This window comes from Taurulus bubalis, assembly GCF_910589615.1.
Source record: "Taurulus bubalis genome assembly, chromosome: 13".
NCBI lineage: Eukaryota > Metazoa > Chordata > Actinopteri > Perciformes > Cottidae > Taurulus > Taurulus bubalis.
The window spans coordinates 13,611,574-13,633,268 of record NC_136601.1 but is presented as its reverse complement, the minus strand read 5'-3'; the positions used below and the strand labels follow the sequence as shown (position 1 = coordinate 13,633,268).

The 21,695-nt window shown below is 40.4% G+C and overlaps 1 protein-coding gene across 1 annotated transcript; it reads right to left on the bottom strand.

Moving 5' to 3' along the window:
- Nucleotides 1-1,133: 1,133 nt before the first annotated feature.
- jakmip1 (janus kinase and microtubule interacting protein 1) lies at nucleotides 1,134-18,119 on the bottom strand (the record flags this gene model as incomplete). The annotated part of the gene is made up of 21 exons (XM_079228905.1): nucleotides 1,134-1,184; nucleotides 1,401-1,466; nucleotides 2,622-2,831; nucleotides 3,794-3,871; nucleotides 4,097-4,165; nucleotides 4,360-4,425; nucleotides 4,593-4,646; nucleotides 4,731-4,832; nucleotides 5,726-5,824; nucleotides 6,144-6,206; nucleotides 7,820-7,903; nucleotides 8,129-8,257; nucleotides 9,316-9,435; nucleotides 10,570-10,629; nucleotides 13,217-13,387; nucleotides 13,485-13,631; nucleotides 13,948-14,061; nucleotides 14,434-14,646; nucleotides 16,175-16,336; nucleotides 16,794-17,126; nucleotides 17,964-18,119. The coding sequence occupies 21 exons, from the start codon at nucleotides 18,117-18,119 to the stop codon at nucleotides 1,134-1,136; spliced, it is 2,547 nt and encodes an 848-aa protein (XP_079085031.1).
- Nucleotides 18,120-21,695: the final 3,576 nt, after the last annotated feature.

The window sequence follows — 21,695 nt, the reverse complement described above, 5'->3', positions numbered from 1 at the left end:
TTATTCACCATGTCAACAGCTTGGTAGCAAGTTTGAGCAGAGGTATCTCTCAGGTTACCCCGACTCCTAATCACCCGGCCTTCTCCTGCACCTCCTAACACATCTCACAAGTTCTCCAACCCCAAAAACCTAAAGGATGGGTTCAAACTTTTACTCACATGCCGCTCTGTACGCCGTCCATACTGCCCATCAACAGATATGGTACGTGACTAATGTTACCTAATAAGTAAGCTAGCAAGCAGGTTTGACTAATGCATAACTAAACACAGGCAGGAATACAAAAGTCAATAGATAACAAAGTCACATTTGTATCATAAGAAAATCATTAATTTGCCGATTTCAAACTCGCACAACCTACAATTAGCTGTTATAGTAATTAATGTACAAAGAGTAAATTCTCAAAGTTAAACTGAAAACACTACCTGTTTTTTGTGCCCCTTTGATTGTAGTTTCATCTTCTCGATGCAGCGACGAGCTTCCAGTATGTTCCGCTTCAGCTCTGTGAACTTTGTTGCTTTGTTGTTTCCTTAGAAACGCCTCAGATGTTGGACTTTGCCAGAATCCTCCATTTCCAGTTGCCACTTGTTCACCCCCTCACTCAGCTCTGTGCTTTCTCTCTTCTTCTCCTCCCTCCATCTTTCCTTTGCTATTGTCCAGCTGGGCCTTCTTTCAGCTGAGGCTGTGGCTCTTGTCTCTTTAATAAATCCTCTGATTCAGAGTTTTCTCTCAGTAAATCCACGTGTTTGCTTCTCACAGAGGAGTTTTCATGTTCCAGGTCCAAGAACCACGATAGTAAATGTTATTCATAAATAAATCTCACTTTAATCTCATGTATATCTGGTTACTTATTACAGTTTCAAAGATGTTTGCATTCCAGGTAAGGGTCAAAAGTGCACATTTATGAAAAAAGGCCATGGGGTTTTCGTGAACTGTCTACAAATGCATAAAAAACAACTAAGTTTTGTTTCGTTCTTGCCTCCTTCCAAAGCACCTTAACACCTAAGAGAAAGGACATCGTTTTGAATTATTTCCTCATCATAATTGTTACTAGCAACACTATAACTGTGTTAAATATATAGATATGATACAGAGAATAAAAGGTGCAACCTGATGTGGGTCCACGGTCACTTTCATTAAGGCCAAAGAATAAATGCTAAAGAGAAAAACAAAAAGAGGAACAAAAACTAAAGGAACACAAGGGGTTTAATTAATAGGTGAAAAGGGGAAAGAAAAAGACAGTCAAGAAGTTAATATAATAAAATGCATCACCAGTACAGAAGATGTTTACTCCTTCACATTCTCTCTTGATAATCTTTGTCTTGTCACGTCACAGTTCACACAGACTCTACCAGCCACAAGAGAAAGCTTTCAAGAGAGAAACAAATAATGTGAACATGTACCTTCTCCTCTATTTCCTTTACTTGTCTCTTTTGCAAGTCAAGCCTGCCCTCCAGCTCCCTAATTCTCTGCAAGGCAAAGACAGACATGGTTAGGGTGCACAAAATCTGTATAAATACTAAACTAAGATCATTTGGCCAGATCTCACAATCTAACAAAAGAAACAGTTGCTAAATGGTTAATAAGACTGTGATCCAACTATTCCTGCATTTGCTCCAAATACTCTGCCTCCTTCCCATAATGCCTTCTGTCTCCATGGTAGCTGCATTGGGTAAGAATGAGCTGCCATGGCAACCAACGGAAAGATTTAAGAGTGGAAGTGACTCCATCATTGAGACTTAAAGCCAGAGCAGCTTATTCACTGACTGCAGAATAACATATTAGTGTTAAATCTGTTATCTAGCCAGAGTATATGTAAGTGTGATCAGGGTGAAACAAAAAAAAAGAAAGGAAGATACTAATTAATTGGCAAAAACACCAGGACAGACTTGGAAATATAAAACTAAAACAAGCTTTTTAATTAAATATCCTCTGCTCCGAATGCATCTTTGGTGCAGCTGATGCTAAATGCTTCAACCAAACACAGCTTTAACATTCATTAAGGTAATAAAAACAAGCAGTTTCATTAATTACTGAACCATTAAGTCTGGTAGGACATACTGTATAAAGCCAAACTGTAGGAAAGAGGAAACAATATTACTGGACTTTTGGATCAATCCATAAACTGAAACAGTAGTTTCCAGAAACATATTTAGTTAGTGAGTATATTTCATGAGTAGCGGATGAGAGTTGTGTTTTAAGTGTTTTAGGGTTAGAGATTTTAGGGAAGCCATGTTAGTTACAGTCGAACTGATTCAAAACAAATTTAAAGGTGCAGAGGTTGTTGATGTACGTGATGAATCACATGTACTGCACGAGCCATGGGTGTAAAACTAATGTGAGGGCTGCAAAGTGGACGGATACGGAAGGAGTGGGGGGGAGGTATTCAGATCACAATGATATACACACATTCACACACACAAAGTCATTCAGTCTCATCCTGTCACTCTTCCACTTCCACATATAAACTTACAGATAGGGCTACAGGTTGCACACACAGGGATACTGCATCTTTCTCATAGCACCAGAGGTGTGGTGGGGTCAGACGTTTCAGACAGGTACCAGGGGTCAGATTGAGGGAGGGCAGGACTCAGTAACCTGACTTTATTTGTTTTAAGCCTTACCTGCTGGGCCTGCTGTAGGAGCTCCATGCGCTCCTGTAAGATCTGACTGTCAAACTGCCGGCTCTGCCGGTGAATCTGACGCCGCAGCTTTTCCACGGCTAGCCTCAGCTCCTCCCTCTGCCTGTCTGTCAGCGACTCGGCCACCGCCTGGCATGCCGGCTGCTCCTGCTGCAGAGCGCTATACAGCGTGGCCTCCAGCTCCTCGATCCTCTGCACAGCCAGCCACATACACACACATACAGGTACACAAACATACGCACACATGGACATGCACATGCACATGCAGAAACACACACAGGCATGCACAAGCACACAAACGGATACACATATGCACACAAACGCACACACACATACATACACACACCACTGTGACCATGGCAGATATGAGGAACATTGTTCCACTTTATATTAAGGTTTATCTAGGCTCGACATTCACATGGCAACTTCATTATATCAACAACACAAACCGTGTTTTTATTCTGTCCCTTACAAATTAATTCCACAGTTGCCTAACTGGTCCAGAAAAGTTACCATGTAAAAAACAAGCTTTCACCAACACAATACAAAGTGGAAACATAAAGACAAACCAACATAAAACCTGACCATATTAAATGGTTATAATTATATAAAGAGTGCACTAAGTGTTAACCTTTGTTTTCTGGGTGCAGCCTATTTAAGTCAGGAGGAAGAGAATGTTTTAAGATCATTCATGCTAACAAAATCTAACTTTAAAATCGTATTACACCAATTCTGTCTAGAATATTTATTCAACTTCCCCAGTTGTCTACTTGAATCAAGTTACATAGGAAGTAGATCAATTAATTGGCCTTCTCAGAAGATAAAAGAGCATTCAAACAATAAAGAAAAGCCAAATATCAATTTAGTGCCTAACATTGTTGACAGAATTTAGACTTCAGTGGTAAAAGATGCAGTATCCCGACACAATTTTACCTTTATGGAGGTACGTTGCATTCGTGAGGTTAAATGGGGTTCCAAACGATTATGTGTCATGCTGGAATGACAATGTTGCACCTATGCATTCCTGAATCCTTTATTCCTTGTATACAACCTTGGTTAATGTTGTAATCAATATAAATGAGTGCATTTTGTCTATTTGAGAGGATTTCGCCAACTTTTGTAGAAAGGGACAGATACTGCTCCAGGCTCCGTACCATGTAGGACTGGTCCAAAGCCTGCTTCCTGTAGTCCAACTCTTCCTCGAGGAATCCTTTCTGCTTGCTGAAAAGCTCCTGCAGCAAGATGTGATGATATATCATACAGGACATGGTATCACAAGTGAATGCTGGAGAACAGTACAAATATTAAATCTGGGCGGTCATTTTGACAGCAGAAAAAAAACAAGCCCATAAATAGCTTGTTCTGTGTACACAATAGTGAAAAGACTTTTGCATCTTAAAGTCAGACTGTCAAAACCAACCAAGACTGCATGCTCTACTGGTAAATAGATTATTCACCTTGTCATTTTCCAGGTCTATCATCTTCTGTGTGAGGGCGGCCTCTGTGCAATCTATCTGCTTCAACCACTGAACGGGGAGGAAAGGTGAGTGATTAATGAGTTCTCAGAAGCTAGGAGCTGTATTATTACCATCCATATTTCACTTTACAATTAATTGACTTGAATGTAGTGGCTGTTTTCAAAATAAATTAAGTATTATGACAATGTGTGTCCACTGGGTGTCAGCAAAAACCCAACATGTCGGAGAGGCCTTTCACTCACCTTTTCACACAGTGAGATTACTGTCCCTGCTTGGATCACTGCTACCTGTTCCTCATTTCTGAGATTCTACAGAAAACACAACAGATGTTATACAAGTCTGAAATGTAAAAATACCAGTGATTTGAAATAAATATATATATATATATATATATATATATATATATATATATATATATATATATATATATATATATATATATATTATTTCAATCCAACAGGGTGTTTGAACTTACCCCGTTATCCCCCAGGATATCCAGTTTCTTCATCAGCTCAGGAATGATTACATCCTAAAGGACAAAATCAGACATCATGCTGACTGTGTGTAGTCTTAAAATAAAAATAGTCTGCATTTGTGAAAGTAATTGTATCACCTTGACTCCTTCCTGGTGACAGTAGATCTGCAGGGCACTGCTGCTGTTCTCGGGGAACGCAGACATGTGAAGATTGAGGGCAGGAGATCTACGTTCCCTCTCCTATAGAAAACACATATCATGTGAATACTCATACACACACACCTAAAAACTCCATCTGCTTGACCAGCATTTCTACAAGTCCAACAGGAAAGTAATATTTCATCTTAACATTGATGGAGGTGCACTGCGAACGACAGATATTGAATGTGACCGAGTGTGAAAAGGGAGTGAATGAGGGATTTACTTACATGACACTGAAAACATGGTCGGTATCTGCCAAAATGAGGGAGGTGTAAACCCATAGATTTAAATGGGAAACCAAACCACAAACAACTCGGGAGTTTGAAAACACATGCTGAAACTCAAAACTGAGAATGTGATCTCAAACAGATGCTACTGTCTACATTCAGGCTAAGCGAACACAAACAGACGCAATATCAACTGATGTGAGTGATGCTACATGCCTTTCAACCTCTAGGTTAGTAACCTAACTTGTTAATTAACTCTAATATTAAAGAAAAAAATACTTAGCAGATAAACAATCAAAATCCCGAAATTACTCTCCACTGTTCATCGTTCCTTGACTATCCATGGACATTAGCTTTAATTAATATTATGGAAAATGTAAACAAAATGTGGGACACACATGCAAAAGTGAGAGACAAAATGAACATAGATGGGATTGAATATTGAACTTAAATACATTTTTATTCAATAAAAAAATACATTCATCTTAACACAACATACTCTCAATAAAAAAAAACATTCCAGTTCAGTGGAGGGGGTGTGCACACAGCTGCCATGCAAAAACAATGCAAAACACAGATGTACAGAGAGTGGATGAGTGAACAGTGTGTCTGTCTGGTGAGTCACTGAATGTAGGTCTTGCGTCTCGAACTGAGATTGTTGTTGTCGCCTCCTGCTGACAGTTTGACATTGGTACAGTCTCTTACTTCCAGTTCAAGCACCCTGAATTCGAGCAGCTCATTCTGATCCCGGGCATCCTGAACCTCAGCGTGCAACCTCGACTCCGCCTGCTGCGACACACACATCTACACACACACACACACACACACCTTTGTTATGATGGTTTGGTAATGTTTACAAAGCATTATGAACACTGGATAAGAAATGTCCTGTAGATATCATAGTTTAAAAAATATATATATTTTGATAACTAAGAACCATCCCAAATTATCTCATAATAGCATTGAATCTTATCAAAATTAATTTAACTTTTTTCTTCATAGTATTATGGATTTCAAACCTTTTTGGGATCAACTTTAGTACAATGAATAGACAATTGTCAAATGCTGAGAGCTGATATTGAATGCTCGTCCAAAAAAATGAGCATGGACTAATGCAATCTACCTTCTCGTGCAGTTCCTGGTTGGTCCTGAGCATGTACTGCTTTTCCTCCACCCACTTTGAATCCTGCCATAACAACCAAACACAACATCAGCAAGAAATGACACTGGCAGGAAGATGAAAGGAAGGAGCACATCCACAACACCATCAAATGCACTTCCAAATGACACAAGCAAATGAACCATAGACACAAACAGACAGGAACAGAGGAGCAGTGGCAAAGGTTTATTGATCCAGAGAAATCAAGACCTCTCTTTAGATAACAAGAAAATGAGCTGCATTCACAGTCATCAAGAGTTCTCAGTAACAGAAGGAAATGGAGGCAATCCAAGGAAAAAAATAGCAGAGCAGCAAATCAAATTCACAGATGGATCAAGCCACAGTGAACAGGCAACATGCAGAAAACATGCAGTGACAAAGAAAAAACTTCACAACAAATGAAGAAACTAAAAGTAGTGATATGAGTCATAATAATCCCAGTGTTTCTCATGATGGTCAGTAATTATTAATTCAATTGCTACAAATTTGAATTATTTTAATCTATTTAGATTGACAAAATAGGTATTTTTTTTTGTTCTTTTTTTCTTCTCAGACCAAGATGTTTTGTTCCCATCCATTATCTTTAACCGCTTATCTTGTTCAGCGTCGTGGAGGAGCCGATCCCATCTGACATATAGAGACATGCACCCTTTAACGGTCACATCCACACCTACGGGCAATTTAGAGTCTTCAATTAACCAAAGTGGCATGTCTTTGGACTGTGGGAGGAAGGTGGAGAACGCGGAGAGAACCCACGCTGACACTGGGAGAACACGCAGACTCCACGCAGAAGGCCCATCTAGCCTATGTGTGGAAGCCTGGGGAAGCCCTCTTGCTGTAAGGCAACGGTGCCAGCCACCACACCACCGTGCAGCAGCACTTTATTTAGTTATCTATAGTGGTTATTTGCATTTAAAAAAAACACAATGTAAATGATTACGATATAAAGTATTGTATTTTTATCAAAAAACTTTTGATTAAAAAAAATCTCATTAATCTAATTATGTATTATAAGCTGTTTAGAGCTATTGTTAGGACGTTAAACGTAAAAGTGTTTTTGTGCAAGTTTCTCACTGAAAACTCAATGTGAAAACATCATGATAGCATTTTAATTTACCTTAGCCTAATACTAATTTATACTATAGTGCTGGATGCATCATAATGCGAGTCAATGCAACCTCTGTTAACATTAGCTGGGTTGCTGTTCCTCCACAGCTTATTTTGGACTTGTAGTTGTGCAGTTGTGATAAATTGAGAGCTTTATGTCTTCTTCAGTCACGCTGAAGAACTTCCACACCAACACATGGTCGGTCAGCTGAAAGCCAGTCGGTAACAATCGGCAACCAATCGATCAGTGCATCTCTACTTGTATATCAATCTCTTCATAGCTGACAGGAACCAGAGTGTTTTAAGCCTCCTCTCAAGGTTTATCATCACTGAAAGGCCCAATAATAAGAAACAGTACCAACAAGGAGGGACAGGAGGGTGTGGAAGAACATGCAGAAGTGACATCAGAGGATTCTGCGGCAGACCTGGTCTGCATAGCGCCAGACTAGGAGCAGAGCAGCCAGACACACATGCAGGAGGGCCAGTGAGAGCAGGACCAGTGAGCTCCTGTCACCATTCCCCGTCTTTGTTACCTGCCCCCTCTCGGTCAGGGCCTTCTCCAGGTCGACAATCTTGGACTGGCAGCTGCTGAGGTCAATCTGCAGCTGCTCACGTGTCTGCGGAGGGAACGATCAGCCATCAGGTAAGATGCGTGAACATTTGGTACACGACAAAAGAACACTATACATTCTGAAAAACATATATTTCAATGATTTACTAGACTTTGAAGTTATATTCACTTCCTGAAGTATGTATAGTGTATTTGCAAAGTAGAGAACATTTTTTGAAAAATGTTGGATCATGGCTAAATGGAGCAGAGTGATGAATGTGGTAGTACAAACCCTGGCCTCCCTCTCAGCATCCAGAGAGCCCCCCGTCTGTTCTTGGAGAAGAGCGTAGGCCCGCTGGAGAGCCTGGTACTCTCTGGTCAACTGACGGAAACGAAGCTCAGACTCTTCACGGGAAATAATCTTTTTTCAAGAAAAATATAAATTAAAGATATATTAAAAAGAGACAGGGTCAAACAAAGACACAAAACCTAAACTAAAAATGGGGTATTGCAAAACTAATGAAAACATAGTTGTAAATATTATATTCCACTTCTGCTAGCAAGGAGATCCACGGAAATGCTCCACACTGGCCCTGTAACACAACTGTCCCATCCACACTGGACAGTAAACTGACTCAGTGCAGCTGAATCCTAGATTTTCTTTGTTTCCACCTCACCACTAGACCGCAGGTGGTCATGATGGGCAGACATACCTCCAACCTGTTCACCCTCAGCGCTGGAGCCCTCCAAGGTTAAGTGTGGAGCCCACTGCTGTGCTGTACTCCTTATACACATAAGACTGTTTGGCAAAACGCAGGTCCAACACCACAATAAAGTTTGCTGATGACACATTCGTGGTGGGCCAGATCTCGAATTACGGTAAAGCGACATATCTGGAGGAAGTGGCAAGCCAACCCCATTTTTCCTGACATCAGTAAAATCAAAGAGCTGGTTGTGGACTGTGCCAGGAAGCGTCATAGGTCTAACATTCCACTGGAAATTGACGGGACTCCAGTTTGACCAGCTTTAAGTACCTTGGTGTGCATATTACTGAGGGCTTTAAACGCACTACCTCAGACAGCTGACAATATTCAAAGTTTCACAGAAATCGGTTTACTCGACTGCAGTACAGAGCATCCTGACGGGGAGCTTCACCGTCTGTTATGGCAACAGGCTACCAGAGCCTTGAAAAATTAACAATAGAGCCTTGATTTCCCTTCACATATTTCCTTTCCCATTAACTTTACAATGTTTGTATATTTTAACAAGTATTTATAATTTGTTCTACTTGTATTGTACTTGTACCGGGAGTTTGACGCAACCACCTTTCCATATAAGTAACTTACTTGCATGTATATGTGACAAATACAATGTCTTGAATCTTATATCTCAAAGTATAGGCAGTACATCTTTCAGTTGTTAGAACTGTAAAATATAGTTTAAATTGATTCTTTCAATGTAGACAGAGAATTATCTTACCTCTTCCAAATCCTCCTCTGGAGTTGCAGGCGTGAGGTCAGTGTTGTAGGAGGTCAGGGAGGAGGTCTCAGAGTCTACCGACTCCTCATCAAATCCAAAATATGTCTCCACAACATGCCTCTGAAGAGAGGAAGAGAGGAAAAAAGAGAATATGCACATTGTTAAATAAAACCCAAACCATAACATTTATTTGTTTGAATTCAATAAAGCTTTTAAATCCACCACACATATCACTTTTTTAAGCCAAATGTTGTACAGATCAGGTCTCCAGTGCTTGTTTACTTCTTTCTTTCTATTACTGCCGAGTCCTTACCATCATGTTTATAAGTCATCTCCTGGCAACCAGAGAAGTACAGGCAGACAAGGGCACAGAGGCAAATGAAGGCCGAGAAGTAGAGGATAAGTAGGAAGTACTCTGTCATGTTGCTATGAGACCAAAAACACCAACAAAGAATATCCCCCAAATATGTCTATCAGATGTATACAGAGCTGTGCGGCGGGCCTTTAGTAACGTCCAGAAAGCGCAATTACTTTCCGTTGCACTCCCACACAAAAATCAAAAAACAGACCACAAAGCTTCTGGTTACAATTAAAATACTCCTACAGAAAAAACAAAATGCCAGATTCTCCTTTTTGGCTCCAAGCTCATTTATTACGCTTTAAATTCCTTCAAAAAAGAGACAAACTTCCAGGTGCAAGACCAAGAGAAAAGCCGCTGTGCCCATCCCTGTATCCACCTCACCCAGGTGACAAACTGGTTCTTGCAGCAGAGGTCGGATATAATAACTTACATGCATCTACAAACTCCTCCTCTTAGCAACATCACAGACTCTAAAATGTCCCCTGGAGTTTGAGCTCAAACATGCACACAGACAATTAGTTACCATAATCCCGTTTCCCTCTTTATTAACACAGGAGAAAGCACAGATAAAAAGACACAAACTGTGACGCACAAGTTTAGTTAAACATAATCATACAATAACACTAAATACAGTAACAAAAAATAAAGTAACAACAAAAAGATAATTCCCACTATCTGGGGTGGTTGGTTCATGCAGGAGTTGCATGCATGCTCAGCGTGATGCTCCCAGCTGTGAGGGATACTGGCATCACTGTCTCCTGAGCCCAATTAAACACAAACAGGCTCAGAGACACACGCACACACACTCAATTAAAAACAGTCCTTGAAGATCAGTCAACCACAGATACGGTAGTTGCTTAGTTACACACTACTGGCCATTATAAAACACTTACTTTAGACAATTTTGGAGGTTTCCGCCGGTTCTTTTTGCTCATCACCAATCGGTCACGTTCCTAAAGGAAAACACAAGGTCATCAAGGTCAAGACCAACCTCACATCTGAGTTTTAGATTAGACACAGCTCAATCAAAACAACAGGCATCACAATATAATATGTATGTAGCAGTGTCTGCAAAATCAGAGGTCAAATAAGAACACAAGAAAATGAAAATCAAACTGTACTGATACATTAGATGAAGTGGTAACGGTGGACAGCAAACAATATCATCATAAGAATAAAGCATTTATCCCTTGTGATGGGAAGGTACAGAAAATAGTGTTGGAGGTGAAAGACGGGTGAAGATGAATACATTCTACCAAACAACTGCCTCTTCTGAAAATATATAACTTGTTCCAACAGGGATCCAAAAGGCATAGAGGAAGAAATGATGGGCTAGTACGACCATCTTTGATTATTTTCCAGAAAATATTTCAGGTTATATATATATATATATATATATATATATATTTTTTTTTTTATTTTTTTTTTTATTTAAACCTTTATTTAACCAGGAGAGTCCCATTGAGATTACAAATCTCTTTTTCGAGGGAGACCTGACCAGGCAGCAGAGGCATGCATATAAAGAAGATCACCATAGTCCAACACAGATAAAAAAAAAAGTAGCAGCAACTAATCGCTTTTTTACATTATTTGAAAAGCACAGTTTATTTAGAAAATAAAAACCCAGTTTTAACCTCAACCTTTTCACCAGGTACTGTACATGTGGCTGAAAAGTGGGGGAGTCATCAATCACAATACCCAGATATTTATCAGAGTCAACAACCAATATTTCACTTCCTTCAAGAGTGACCACCGAAGGGATATTCTGTGGCCTACTCCGACTGTTTGAAAACAACATAAGTTTTGTCTTATCTGTATTTAGAACAAGTTTCAGTTGAAAAAGGGTATTTTGAACAACATTAAAACATCATCAGGATAGAAGTGACAGTTAGCGTCCACCACATTTTGGCCCAGATTTATTTATATAAATAATAGATAAAAGTGGACCTAATACAGATCCTTGTGGCACACCTTTACAGACGGCAGCAATATCAGAGGATAGACCCTCATATCTGATGCACTGAGACCTATTCTCAAGGTAGCTCGTGAACCAAGCGACCGCTTGTTCCGAGAGCTCTGAGTTGATGAGCCTCAGCCTTAAAACATCATGGTCAACTGTGTCAAATGCTTTGGACAGCTCAATAAACAGTGACGCACAATGTTGCTTCTTGTCAAGAGCAACACAAATGTCATTTACCACTTTCAGTGCAGTTGTAACAGTGCTATGTTTTTTCCTAAAGCCTGACTGGTAGGTTGATAAAATGACATTGGTGTACAATAACTCCTTAAATTGTACAGATAAGTTAGATATTGGCCTATAGTTATTTAAAATAGCTGGGTCACCACTCACCACCTTTAAACAGTGGGAGAACAAAGGCAGATTTCCATTTCATTGGTATTTCATTATTTTTCATTGTCGGATTAAAAATATATGCAAGTGGCTCAGCAACAAAATCAGCAGCCAATTTAAAAAAGTAAGGGTCTATACGATCAGGCCCTGAAGGTTTCCTAAGATGTAGGCTTTTTAGGGCTTTATGAACTTCCTGCACAGGAAATGGGGTAAAATTAAAAGGCTGACCAGTATAAACTGGAACAATAGTACAGTACAAGGTTTCACAGACCTTGGACAATAAGAGTCAAACAGAGAGCCAGAAAATATGAAGTGTGTGTTAAAAGAATTCAGTACCATCCATTTTGTCATAAACAGCGACAGAATCCTTCATAATAAAAACTGGTAAACTTGTGAGTTCTTGCTCACAGAGAGGAATTTTATAGTTTTCCAAAATCTCCTCGGATCATTTACATTTTCAGTAGTAACAGACAAAAAATATTCCGATTTTGCTTTCTTGATAAAAGTAGAACATTTGTTTCTTAGTTTTCTAAACACAAGCCAGTCAGTGGCAGAACCTGTTGTTCTTGCCTTAGTCCAAGCTAGATTTCGCTCATGAATACTGTCTGCTAGATCAGAGGAGAACTAGGGATTTTCATGTCCCTGTACTCTGTATCTCCTAAAAGGGCCTGTGCATTTATGATTTGTGTAAAACCATCATTAAAAAAGGACCAGGCTGTTTCCACATCAGGGAATAGCTCTATCCTCCTCCAATTCAAATTAAACAAATCATGATAAAACCCTTGTTCGTTAAAATGTGTAAGATTCCTATAAATGATACGTGGTTTTAATTTAGGGACCTTAGAGTTCCTGCTTGCAGGAACAGCACAAGATCACTTAGGTCATTACAGAAAACACCAACAGGTCAGAATTTATGAGGAACATTAGTTAAAATCAAGTCAATTAATGTGGACATCTCAAGGCGAGTTGGTGAATTTATTAACTGGGTAAGATTAACAGAATCACAAAAAGATTTAAAATCATTAGACACAGGCATTAGCCAGTCCCAGTTAAGATCTCCAGCTAAAACAATTTCACCATAAGTGAAACTGCATATGTTAAAAACAGCAACACTTGACACACATTCAAACCAATTAGAATTTTGATTGATTTCTTCACAAAATATAATGGGGTTTGAGTAAAATCCTGACCTGCGTGAGCTCATCAATGATGCCACTTTGCTCCGAAACCTGCAGCTTCAGGAACTCCACTTCCTGTTCCTCGTGGGCATGGCTCAAGTCTGTCAGGGAGCTTGGCCGCTTCAGCTGGGACTGAATGGATTGTTGCTGTGAGGGGGGCCGAGAGGCGGCAGCTTTTTCCTTCTAAAGGAGAGAGACAGAGAAAGGGGCTCATGTTATGATTGTTGTGAAGGAAAACAACAGAGTAGTGGTAGTCAAACATATACTGGATGCATCTCACCATCTCTGCGTTGTTTCGGCTCAGGTTCTTCAGTTTCTCCTCCATGCGTTGCAGCGTTTGCAGGAGGTCGTCATTTTTCTTGGACAGTCGCTTGTTCTTCTCAAACATGGGCTTCATCTGGATCTCGGCCTCTCGCACCCGCTTCAGCTGGACAGAGGAAGGACACAGGGAGGGGAAACAATGCAATCGTAAGTCTTTTAGTGACAAGGAATTTCCAGTTTGAGCAGGAGAGGCAAGATGAAGGCTGAGAAAATATCATGTTTGAACACACATTTCATAGGCATGTTTGTTTATGTGTGTATTTATGTACTCTTAGTGTCACAATGTGTCTGTGTATTTCCTATAATCATTGCATGTATTTACTTCTGAGTGTGTGTGTGTGTTTATTTGCACTAGGAATATAATAATAATAATGACATAATCACTGCATATATGTTCTTCTGTGTGTCTCAGTGTTACTCACAAGTTCATTCCTCTCGTCAGCCAGCAGTGCATTTCTGTCCTCCAATTTCCTGATGACCGAGTGGAGCTCTGCAATCTTCAGCTGGAACCTCCTCATGTCCCGCTCCTCCACCTCCTGTGGAGCAAGGGGAAGAGGAGAGGAGGAGGAAGATACAAACTAAAAAAGGGAGTACATGCAGGCAGGCAGGTAATTGAGGTAGATGTTAAAGAGGAGGTGATGGGATGAAGAATGAGATGCCATTTCACTGAGAAGCTGTGGACCTGTGTGTGCAGTATACACAGTGTATCCACATGCTTCTCATGAATGTATGAGCTGTATGTGCAGGTGTGACTTAATGTACAGATTTACAATATTGTTTATCTCCATATGACATATGATTGACATTTGTCCTTGTAACTAGGGAAAAATGAAGTATCCAGTCAAATCCAGTGTAAAGCATGTGCACATTTGAGAATGACATGTCTATGCACAGATTCACGTGTATACCTGGTTGTTGAGCAGGTCTGAGTTGTCCCCCAGCCCAGGCACCAGCTCTCGCTTTGGGCTGCCGTGGTTGTGTCTCTCAGCCTCTCGTACATGACCCAGCTGCTCATCCAGAGCTTCCTTCTGAAGCTGAAGCTTCTGGGCGTAGCCGGCCTGCAGCCCCAGCTCCCTCTCCAGGGCAGACATCACCCGGTCCTTCCCCTTCAACTCGTCCATCTATAAGAGGGATGGATAGGGACATGGTGGTTGGTGGTGGAAAGAGTGAGTCAGACAGACAGATAGTTTTTCATTGAGTCCCCGTTACAGTTACATTAATATTACCGGAATAGGTTTTAATATATGTTGGAAATTCAGCAAACATTTTGCCTGGTTTGTATGAAGTACATTGTTCTTTTGTTTTATTTATGAGCAAACAATCAGGTTTAGCATGATACACCTTTTAACCTTCAGTCCCACACTGGCTACACCTTTGGTCTAACAAGATGCATGCTCCGTTGGCCGAGAACAGATTAAGGAAGCGACAATGTTTTAACTTTTAAAATCTAGTGCTCCAGCTGTGATTAATTTATGAAGCTTTGCTCTTGCTGTGTGTTCACATAACTTATTCTGACAAATTTTCCCTCTACTTCCCTCTGTATTTTGTGTTTTTTTTCTTCACTGCCTGCTCTCACTCAATGAACCATGTTTTACTATTGTACTATTCATTCCAAATATTATTAAGTCTTCTTGCTCAAACATTCCTTTACAAACAATAATACCTGATGTAGCACTTCTGTATGTAACAGGGTTAATGAGTAACTGCAGCAGGTATACAGAGTTCTATTGTTGCAGATCAGAACCACATGTTGAGATGGGCAGAGACAGACAACACCGCAATTAGCCTCTAACCTTCATAGGTCAGTGAGATAAACTTCAGAAGCAGAAAAACAGATAATGATGGACTCTTGGTCAAATTCAAATGTGGTTGAGGCAGACAAGGACTATAAAACTAACAGCTGCTGGGTTTATCAAGCTAACCTATCATATGAATAATAGTGTATGGTTTATGGGGCAGTGTAAGATCTGTCTTTTTATTATTCATTGCTTCATATTTTTTAATTAGCAAAGTAGTTTTTGTAGTTAACTTGTTGTGATGGACATACAGGACACTCTGCATAAAGGCCCAAGGAAGTGATCATATATGGAATAACATTTTTCTCTGAGCATCATACGTATTGAGCATTACTGCAAACATTTTTTTTATTTAATTTCAGAGATGTCTGTGTGTGTGTAGAGTTTCTATCAACAAACTAACTTACTACTTTAACTACATAATTTAAATGGGATGACACTTGGGCGTTTGCTTGGTTTGCTTATTTGGCCAAACCACTGGCAATAAAACCTCACCCACACAGACCTGCTGAGGCAGATCAGCTCAAGGGCTCAGTGTTCAACACAAGGGTAATTGACTGTTGCTTATTTGGTTGTGAATATTCAAAATTATTGAGAAATATTACATGGCGCGGGCAAGTTGATAATGTAAATGTAAATATGCCTAATAAAAGGTAAATAAATGTTAAATAGACTAATTTCTGATACATTTTAAATATCTGTAACATATTATATGATATTAAAGAGTCACCAGTAACTATACCGTCATCCGTGTCTTTTTAATATTTTAGCCTTTTATCTAAAAACTATCCGTTAAAGATAAAACATATGTAGTGTCTTTTATGTGTGTCGTCCCAACAGCATGTGGCCTCACCAGTCTGCGGATGTCTCTCTCGCAGTCACGTTTAATACGGTGCACCTCATCCTGGTGCTGTTGGTAGGCTGTGCGGAGACCTGCTGCTTTAGCTTTATCGGCCTGCAGAGCATTTGCATGCGCCTCTTCAGCTTGCTTCCTGGCTGTCTTTTGCTCCAAGATCTAAAAAAAAACACATCGACAACAATATTAACACACACAATACCAAAAACAACAAAGAGAGCCCCACTCATATTTATAAACACACGTCCTATCCCATTAGACAGTTGTAATGGTAGATTTCCTGTTTGTCTGGAAAGACTACATCGAAAACAATAGCTTGGCGACAGGCTTTTCCACCCTGTTTCCTGTTTTTCAGAAGCAAATTCACAAAGGTTTACACCCGTCCCACATCAACAAACACACATACACTCATAAGGATTTTCAGATGTCAACAAAGTTGACAGAGCTCTAATTTCTTAGAAGCAGAGAACAACAGACGCGGTTTGACAGCAGAATTACGTTTAATACTTGAATGCATTTGGTGATGTCCCAGTTACCACATTCATATTTTTCCACAATCTATATTGAAAGCATAATTAATATTGCAATACCGTAACCTGTACATGCTATAACATACCTCCTGCTGTAGCTTTATCCTCTCCCCATCAAAAGCTCTCCTGGCCTCCTCCCGAGCCTCTCCGAGCAGAGCGTTTTTGAGCTTGTCGGCGGCTCCGTCTCTCAGTGCGTTCACGAGCCCCTGGAGCCTCTGCGCCTCAGCATCCTTGATCTTGATGGCCCGGGCCAGCTCGACTTCATGCTGCCGTGCCAGGGTCTCACGGACGGCTGCTGTCTCGCGGAGCTTTTCTTCATGGAGTTTGGCGCGCAGGTCAGTGAGTGCCACAGCATGTTTGTGCTGCTCAAGCTCCCGAGCCTGCCGCTGCTCCTGGAGCCGCTCACGAAGCTTACATACCTGGGAGAAAGACACATTTTGCCATTCGAGTTGGATTTGAATTCAATCAACCAGTCATTATCGAACAAACCACAGGATGCCAGTGTGTTCATCCATTTGACCCATTGTGTGCAGCACTGTGATGACTTCATTTGCAAGTTTGTGCTTTAAGTGCTGGCAACAAAATGCTCCTTGTTTATTCCCCAAAAGGGAGCCATAGACACATTGAGAACAGTTATAGCTTCGGTGCCAGCTGAAATAAATGTTCATTCAAAAAGAATTGTCCTTGCTTGGACGTCCCAACATCTTTGTCTGACAGTAAGAGCTGACTCCAGGTACCGTTTCTGGGAAGTACAACCATGACGGATGCAGAGAAGGGAACCAGAACACAGAGAGTTGTGTGTCAGTCAGATGACACAAGAAGAGGCAAACCGCCCAGACAGCTTTTCCAAGACTATGTACAGTATTAGAAGGGAAGGCCTAACAGCCACTGGATAAATATCATGATGGTTGGCCATGTGGTGTACGCTGATGACAATGTGTGCATTAATAACGTGAAATAAAAAATATATATTAACATTTAGTGAAAAACCCCAATAGACATAACCTCAGCTCATACTGAGTGCACCATTATTACAGCTCCTACTATAAGTATTACTTCTTAATAAGTGTGCTTGTATTGAATATTAGCTGCAGTTAAAAAGAGTTTCAACTCTGTTACTTTGATCAGCATAAATAAGTAAATCATTTTTAAATAATTCTTTGAAATTTGGCACCATATCTTTTCTTTGCTTCTATTGTGATCATTTCATGGGAAACATCCCTCCTCCTCCTCTTCCTCCTCCTCCTCTTCCTCACCTTGCCCCGCTCTTGCTGCAGCTCAATCTGGTTGTCCAGGAGTTTGCTCCTCAGTTCTTCGTTGGTGACCTGCACCGAGTCGGTCATCACCTCCGATTTCTCCGGCTTCCTACCCTTCTTAAGGGGTGGCGCCGCAGGGGGTGTGGTTGAGGACATCGCACTATGGCCGCCCAATCAGGACGGACATAGAGTGCAAGGTTTGGCAAAAAGGAGGAGAGAGTCAATCGCTGCTCCACCTCCGTGCGAGGCCCTTCATCATCATCATATCATCGTCAACTCTACATCATTGCTGGAGGTTGCTGGGAGTTTCTATTTGAGAGAGAGACGGACAAACAAAAAGAAAAAGTGAATCAGTGTTAAAAACTGGGTTACACCAAAGTACTCTGCACAATTCACTGGACCCAAGCCACATGACGCACTACAGCCTGGGGGAAACAGACTATTTTTGGGACTAACATTTACACTCTCCTCTGTTGCCCTCCTCTCTAATACATGTGGCGTGGGCCATATAGTTTCACCTTATTCCAATCCCTGGGCTGGACTCAGTGCATGCAAATGTGTCTGTCACATCTTAAACACTTCTCTTTCAGTAGACTAATACATTAAATAATTAACCTTGATGATTCCTTTTCTAGAGGTGCTGTGATCCCACCTGCTCACATATTATACAGAATGAAGAGCTGTCGGTTCAGTGTAGTCCACTGACCCTTGAAGAACAAACCAATACTCACATATCACGTCAGCACTCCTTTATTTTCATTGATTTTTTTGGAATTCTTTTCTATTGTTTTCATTTTGTCTTCACACCTTTTAAATAAATTACTGTTCCAACTAGATAAGGGATTGATTTTGTCTTAACTCTTTGGACCAGGTGACTGCCAGTTGCTCTGATTACGGCCATTTGACTCTTCCACTTTATCCATCAGTGCAATACAATTGAAAACATTTGTCTCCCCCTTTCTCTTTCTAATCATACAAGATTTACTGTAGAAAGTGGTGAATGGCATTAGTTTTCTAGTTGTAAGAGCCGATATATAACATTAGCAGCAGCAAATCCTTTCAAATGAAAGCAAAACCAGCGAATGCTCACAATGATTTGATTATCAAAAGAGTTGCAACCAATAAGGTTATCATTGATATGCATTGGTTAAGTTGGAAAAAGGTGACACCCAGCTGAACAACACAAGCCGAGGCAAATACATGAGGATTTAAATTGATGATAGTTTTCTCTCTACTCATCGTCCTTTTTTCTCACTGAAGGCTGACTACTGTTTGATGAGGTATATTTTGGCCGCATACTTCGTTATGAATTTGTTGCTAGAATGACACACTTTCCCTGTGTTAAAACTAGACTCCTTTAATCTCCCCCTGGAATGAATTGTAACCCAGTAACCTTCCAGTTCTTTCTGCTGACTATTAAATAAATAATGCAGCAATAAGGGAGCTGAAGCATTAAGACTGCATGCGCCTCCATCTTTTTCCACAAACACATTACCAAACATTCTTACAACATACACAGATGGCAGCAATAGTTACCAAGGCAACCCTTGCTCTCAAAAACTATATTCCTCTCATAGCAAAGGATGATGGGAAGGAGGAGCATCACGGTGGATTTGAAACAAACAGAGATACACACAACGGCGTTGTATAGGGGCTGCACGTTGAACACACACACACACACACACACACACACACACATGAGTTGGTTATCTGGTCCAATCTCTGAGCCGAGGTTGACTGAGAGACAGAAATGCAGTGACGCTGGAAAAGAAGAAAGCTTTCTTCCACATGGATTCTTAAAGAGCACACAGTCAAACATTGGAAACCAGTGGGGATGGGAGGGGGAAAGAATGAGCGACAGGATGGAGAAGGATTAAGCCAATAGGAGAGCAAAGAGCAAGAGCAAAGTGAGGAAAAGAAACATGCAGACCTCTGAGGGACCAGAGGGAAACCAACCTTCAACCATCTCCCCCCCTGTCCTCTTACATCCCTCCACCCACAATTGCTGGCATGGTGATGGTTACTGAGCCGAGGCAATCAGTGATCTCGCTCTCATTCACAGAGACAGAAAGAGAGAGAGAGGGAGAGAGAGATCATTCACACACAGAAAGCACCGACACAAGCACACACACTCTGAGTCTCACACAGAACAACTAGAGATACAGCTGACATCTATGCACACAAAAGCCATCTACGTATATTCACATTACTAACACACATGTCTTTATTTACAGGAGATCAATAGACTTCACCCACATGTGTACTGGGATTTGCACACATCATTTACGCGAACAAATAATTGTTTTCTGCTTTAAGCATGTTTATGCATGTCTGTGCCATCACCAGACATCAAGTATACCCACGCAAGAAATGTCCGAGAGGCATAGTTGATGGTTTCCCTGTTTTTTCTTCCTCTTCATCAATAATTTATAGTACACGTTTCACTTCACAAGTCCAGATTTGTGTATGCCATCAACCACACACAGTTCCCACCAAGTGCCCTGGCGCCACATGTTCCCAGCTGCCAGCCAGAACCAAACTCTAAGAGTTTATAGGGGAAACGGGGACATTTTATAGAGGCACGACGATGCAAGCAGCTTTAATGTAAGTTCACAGAAGCAAACAAAAGACAGCACAGGGCATGTACCTTAAACAACCTCATGTACGCCAACACATAAACAGTTACCAGGCTTATATTGCACTAGAAAACACAAATGTTAAACAAAAACCTTTCAACAGAAAATACTGATAGTCAAGATCAAAGAGTCATTGTCGACCCAGCTATCACCCACATATAGCTGATATAAACCAATGTTCATAACAGAAGAAAATGATTATGACTCATCAATTCAATCACAAGTTATATTTTGCAAAGAGTAACATTGTATTTAAATAAAAGTGCACTTTCAAGACATATTTGAATGCAGTAAATGTAGCACTGAGAGGATCATCTTAAACAATGAGATAAATCAGTTGATGGTGACTGCAAGAAAGTAGTGATGAAGACATTCTGCAGCTGCTGAGAACGAGACTCTAAAAAAGTCTGCAACAAAATGAGTCCATCAGCATCAATACAGGAGTATTTTAGTTGACACATTGTACAATCAAGGTTTTCATCCTGGTGGTGAAATCTTTTTAAAGGGATCAAGTGAAATCTTGATCCCTTTAAAACTGGCTGAACAAGTGTGACAATTATAGTAGTAGTTTCATACCTCTGGAAATTCCTGTTCTCTCTGTGAAATGACGGGCCTGTGGCGTAACAGGGTTACAGCAGTACACAGGAAGATGTAAACTTAGGAAAAATGTAGAATCAATTTGAAGTAACTGGTCATTTCAGTTCTTGTTGTTACATGTCCTCGATGGACATCTGAAAATTAATCCTGCAGAGCGATGTGCAGATTGCTGAGGGAAATCACCATGATGATTAACATGCATATTGGGATTTAGACTTCACAAAATGGCCTGATGTAGGAGACAATTGTTCGTAACTGGCTCTAAAAAAATGAATGACTAAAAACTAAAAGGAAATTAGCGTAAACACGACATTTACTATAGATTTACTGCAGTCATTTGAATTTACATATCTGTGATCTAAAAAAATATTTAATAATGCACTGTAAGGATAACTTTGTTCTTTAGCAGAGGTTATTTATAGGTTATTTATATAAGTATTGTATAGACAAGGTGTTTTATATGAGGTAAAAGCAGTTGGGTACATAGACGTTTTTGCAA